Genomic DNA, 5,000 nt, shown 5'->3' on the forward strand with positions numbered 1-5,000 from the left:
TTTACATTTTTAATGCCCTTACATCCTAGAGGATTTAAAAAGTCAATGTTTTTAGACTATATTAGAATCAATCCATCTAGCCTATTTGGTACAAAAGGTTCATTAAAACCTGATTTACAGAGCAGGTCGATAATGATGACTAGTTGAACAACCTTTTTTGAGTAATAACAAAAGTATTAACTGAAATGGATCATTCTTAAAAAAAAAAACAAAAAAAAACAGAAGCCTGACAAGAGAAATTACAGAGTGTCAACGAATCCAAGGAAGCTGCTGTTTCTCCTAAAATACACAATCAATGAACTTCCAATAAACCACCTGGTGGCGACCATTGGAAATATTCTAAGATTCATCAAGTTTCTAAAATCTACCAGGTGGAACAAATATTTTTTTAATATATATTATGCAATACATATTTAATTTATTGTCATTTTATGCAATACATATTTAATCTAATATCCCCTTCCCCCACCTTCTCTCCCTAACTGTGTAAAATGTGACACATCAAGGCAAAAATTATGTAAGAACAAAAAAACCATAATAAAAATTACTTGTCTTTTTTTATTTTAGATTAATAAGATATCAATCTACTAAGTTGATAGTAGCCTGCCCTCAGAAGCATGAGAACAGAGAACTTATCTGCAAAGATTTTGCAAGAATTCTGAACAAAGATGTCCTGCCTCCACTGTAATGGACACTTGGAAAAAAAGCAGGGTTTCAAGATTTTGTCATCAGCGGATCCAGTGTCAGGGATAAGATACTGAAGCTCCATAATAAGTACATAAATCTGTGTCATTTCAAATCATTGAACTGGAACTTTAGTTAGCAACTTCTCTATGATAAAGAATGATTTTTTAGAAAAGAGTAATACACTCTTTGATATTTCATTGTCAAATTTTGAACAAAAAATAAATCAGGATTGTTTTTGTTCTGAGAATGCCAAAAAGAAAGATATTTAGTTCTATCTAAATCTAAAAGGAAAGCGAAACATGTAAACATTAAAAAAGAAGTGAAATATTACAGAAGAACTGGATGAAGCTTTACAAATTCCAGTAAAAATAAAATTATCTGTCTCAAAAGAACGGAGGAGACAAAAGGTTAAGGTAGAATCACAATGAATGCAGTAAAATCCTATGAACTTGAGGTTTTCATTCATCTGGGAATAATTCTGAATCAGAACTTTAGATTCTTGAGTTGATAAAGATTTACCTAATAGATTCCAGTCCTTTTACTTAGTCTAAGATAATGATAAGTATAAGTGCTGAAGATCTGGTTGACTGTACTGCTGCAGTTTCTGCCGGATACAGATTAAGTAATGCCCCACAAACTTGATTAGTAACTGCTACTTTCAATAAAGCTGGTGTAAATCTAGAAGATAATAATCTATTAACAAGTACAGTCTATAGAAAGTGATTCAAGAAGATTGAGATATAAGGAGATGAGTTCAGGCAAGAAATTATAACTACTTCAAAGGAAAAAAGATGTGTTTATTTTGATGGAAAGAGGATGAAACAGATTGAAAATCTAAAAAAAAATGTTTCTGTTAAAAGAATAGCCATCAGTGTTCCATCCCCTGATATGGACGACACAGATGACATACTGCTAGATGTTGCTCAGACACCAAATTCAAAAGGTAGTGACCAGACTGAAGCAATTTTGAAACTGCTAGAATACTATGACATAGTAAATCAAATATTTGCTGTTTGCTGTGACACTACCGCATCCAATACTGAAATGCACACTGAAGCTGTTATTATCCTTAGCTCCATTCATAATATTCTATTTATATGGTTTCTCTATAAAAGAAATATGCTAGAAATACACATCTCAGACTTTATGGAGGCTTTGACAAGAAAGAAGAGAAAGGGTCAAGGAAGGGCTGTATGTCAAACTCCAGAAAAATTGGTGTTTATTTAAGAAAGAGGTGGAAAAGATGATAGACTTAGTTAGGTTTTATTGGAGTCAGCTTCAGTCGCCCTTTAAGAAATTGCTAAGAAAGCTCTGGAGTTTGGAAAAGAGCTTCAAAAACCTTTGTGAGGAGTGATTACAGGAAACTATGCAAGCTTTCTATTTTCTATTTGGGAGGAGAAGTGCCAGGATTTTATTTTTATCAACCTGGAGCATGCTATGAAGCTAGGTACAGTATATTGAAAAAATAAATGCATAAGTATAATAAATAACATATAGATAAAAAAATATAATAAATAAATATTAATGGTGACAAAATCTAATGCTTTAGGTTTATGGCTGATGCTTAATACTTTCTTAATAATGAATTAAGCATCAGCCATATAGCTAATGCCTAATACCATGAGAATAATGGATAACATCACCATGATTATGACACAATTATGATAGAGAAAGCAGCCTTCTCCACATCTGTCTGGTATTCACCTTGGTTTCTAAATTCATATTTGGTTGCAAATTTACCCTCAAATGATTTTGCTGCTTTCAAGAACGCTTTTAGCATTAAAATTCAATATCCTAATTTTAGTTTGGCATTGGTTGCTAATATGTAAAGACATAACCAGTACTTGACTATGCAGTTGGTGTTGCTATTTCTTGCTGATGAAGATGTAAAGCAGGAAGTAAAGAAAGAGATGTTGTATAGATTAGTACAGTATTACTCATACAGTATGACGTTCCTGACAAGTTTTAGATTGGAGAACCTGGCTGGGACTTAATACAACATGCATACTATTATGATTTTCTTAAAGAACATTTATAAAAAAAGTATTTTTATCATAATTTAGGCTACCTGAATAAGTTAAATATACAGCTTTTTACATTTTATTGTTTTTTTGCATTTAATATTGATACAGTTTATAAAATATACAATAATTTTCAAAACGCTATACTGCAGATAGAAATAATTAATGACTGCTATTTCTCATCGGAAATATATTAAAAATGAGTTGAAGTATAATATTTCACTTGAAATACTCACAAGCAATTTATTTTCTTTAAAATATCTACATGAAATTGACAATTTCGCAACTTCCATGCGTGACTTTTGTGCGTGATCAATCATTAACTGCATGTAAAAGATTGCCGTGACTCTATGATACATAGTGCAACCTGGTAACTTTCTGGAAATCTTTTCCAATGTTTAAAATATTATTTTTTTAAAAATTTATACAGCTGAAACTTATATTTTCAGAGGAATTAAAGTTTATTTATCAAATAACTAAAATTTGAGTTTTTCTGTTCTGTGCGTGATTCCGCTTCAAACTTAATTTATTATTTGTTAACATTACTAATGTATAATATTTTTTGTTAACAAAAAATGTTAAATGTTAAATGAGAGTAAATCGGATATCGCTAGTTTTATTATTATGAAAACAATAGACAAAACAAATACAAGCTTCCATGCATGGTTTTTTAGAAATGCCCACATATATATATATATATATATATATATATATATATATATATATATATATATATATATATATATATATAAATCTATAGATATATATATATATATATATATATGTATATATATATATATATATATATATATATATATATATATATATATATATATATATATATATATATATATATATATATATATATATACATACACACACACACACACCCACACATATAAATATATATATATTAATGTATATATATATATATATATATATATATTTATATGTGTGTGTGTGTGTGTGTGTGTATATATATATATATATATATATATATATATATATATATATATATATATATATATATATATATATTTATATGTGTGTGTGTGTGTGTGTGTATATATATATATATATATATAAATATATATATATATATATATATATATATATATATATATATGTATATTTATTATATATATATATACATATATATATATATATATATATATATATATATATATATATATATATATATATATATATATATATATATATATATATATATATATATATATATATATATATATATATATATATGTATTTGCATATGCATGCAAGCAGTGAATGAGCATTGAGAAATGCATACGCTGCTCTGTCACCCATTCTATTCAACATATATATTTTTATTTGGTAAAATTCAAATAATATGAAAAAAAAATCTAACTTGCAATCTCCTGGTATTGAGCAGCTTCCTTGGTCACAGTTCTTAGCACATATTGCTAATATTAATTATAATAATGTTACAACAAGTAGATCAAAACATTGCAAAATAATGTAATAAATAAAACTTTTTACCTTCATCACAGTAAAGACCACTCCATCCTGTGTTACATTTTTTTGCGCCTGTGACAGGATTGCACGTGAAGTGACCGTTATTACTTTCTTGCAATGAGCAATAGATATCACAATCTTTACCATACCAATCTTTCACACAACTTGTCCTATAAAAATACTTATAATAAAAAAAAAAATACTTGAAAAATGGTAATTTTACACATTTTACCATATTTACTCGATACATAAAAAAAATTTTATTCAAATACTAAATTACTCCGTTATTGAGTATTTTATCAAAATAGTATATGGTTGATTTTGTACTAATAGTTGGAAGAAAAAAGAGTCAAAAACTAAAGAAATGCGGAGCCAATGGAACTCATTTTTTATTTCAATTAAAAAATTATTACAAGAAAAAGATTTTATATGAAAATTTATAAAACAACTAAATAAACTTCTACATTTTTCTTCTATTCTTTATTATTTTAATTTTTATTATTATCATTTTTTTCTTTCTATCTTATTCTTTTATTTCTTCTATTAGATTCTTTGTTGTTTTAATCAAGTACTCATCTTTTTTGTTGTAATTTTTCAATGAAAAAAATTAAAATGTCTATACAAAATTATACTTCATATATACAATACAAAAAATATTTTTTGTATCTTAGATCAAGTAAGGTTGCCCGAGAGTAGTTACTATTCTCAGGCAACCCTATTTGATCTAATATACAGGAAGTATTTTTTGTATTGTATATATGAAGTATAAGTTTGTATAGGCATTTTTAGTTTTTT

The 5,000-nt window shown here is 27.0% G+C and overlaps 1 protein-coding gene across 1 annotated transcript in view; it reads right to left on the reverse strand.

Moving 5' to 3' along the window:
* The window catches only part of LOC100202155 (neurogenic locus notch homolog protein 1), a 104,187-nt gene that overhangs the window by 87,862 nt on the left and 11,325 nt on the right, over positions 1 to 5,000 (reverse strand). Inside the window, exons 4-5 of the mRNA XM_065804442.1 lie at positions 4,230 to 4,375; positions 4,099 to 4,153 (exon numbers count right to left, since the gene is read on the reverse strand). Of these exons, the coding sequence (XP_065660514.1) occupies positions 4,099 to 4,153; positions 4,230 to 4,375 (201 nt within the window). The remainder of the gene's footprint in view (positions 1 to 4,098; positions 4,154 to 4,229; positions 4,376 to 5,000) is intronic.

Source organism: Hydra vulgaris, chromosome 09 (genome assembly GCF_038396675.1).
Source record: "Hydra vulgaris chromosome 09, alternate assembly HydraT2T_AEP".
Lineage (NCBI taxonomy): Eukaryota > Metazoa > Cnidaria > Hydrozoa > Anthoathecata > Hydridae > Hydra > Hydra vulgaris.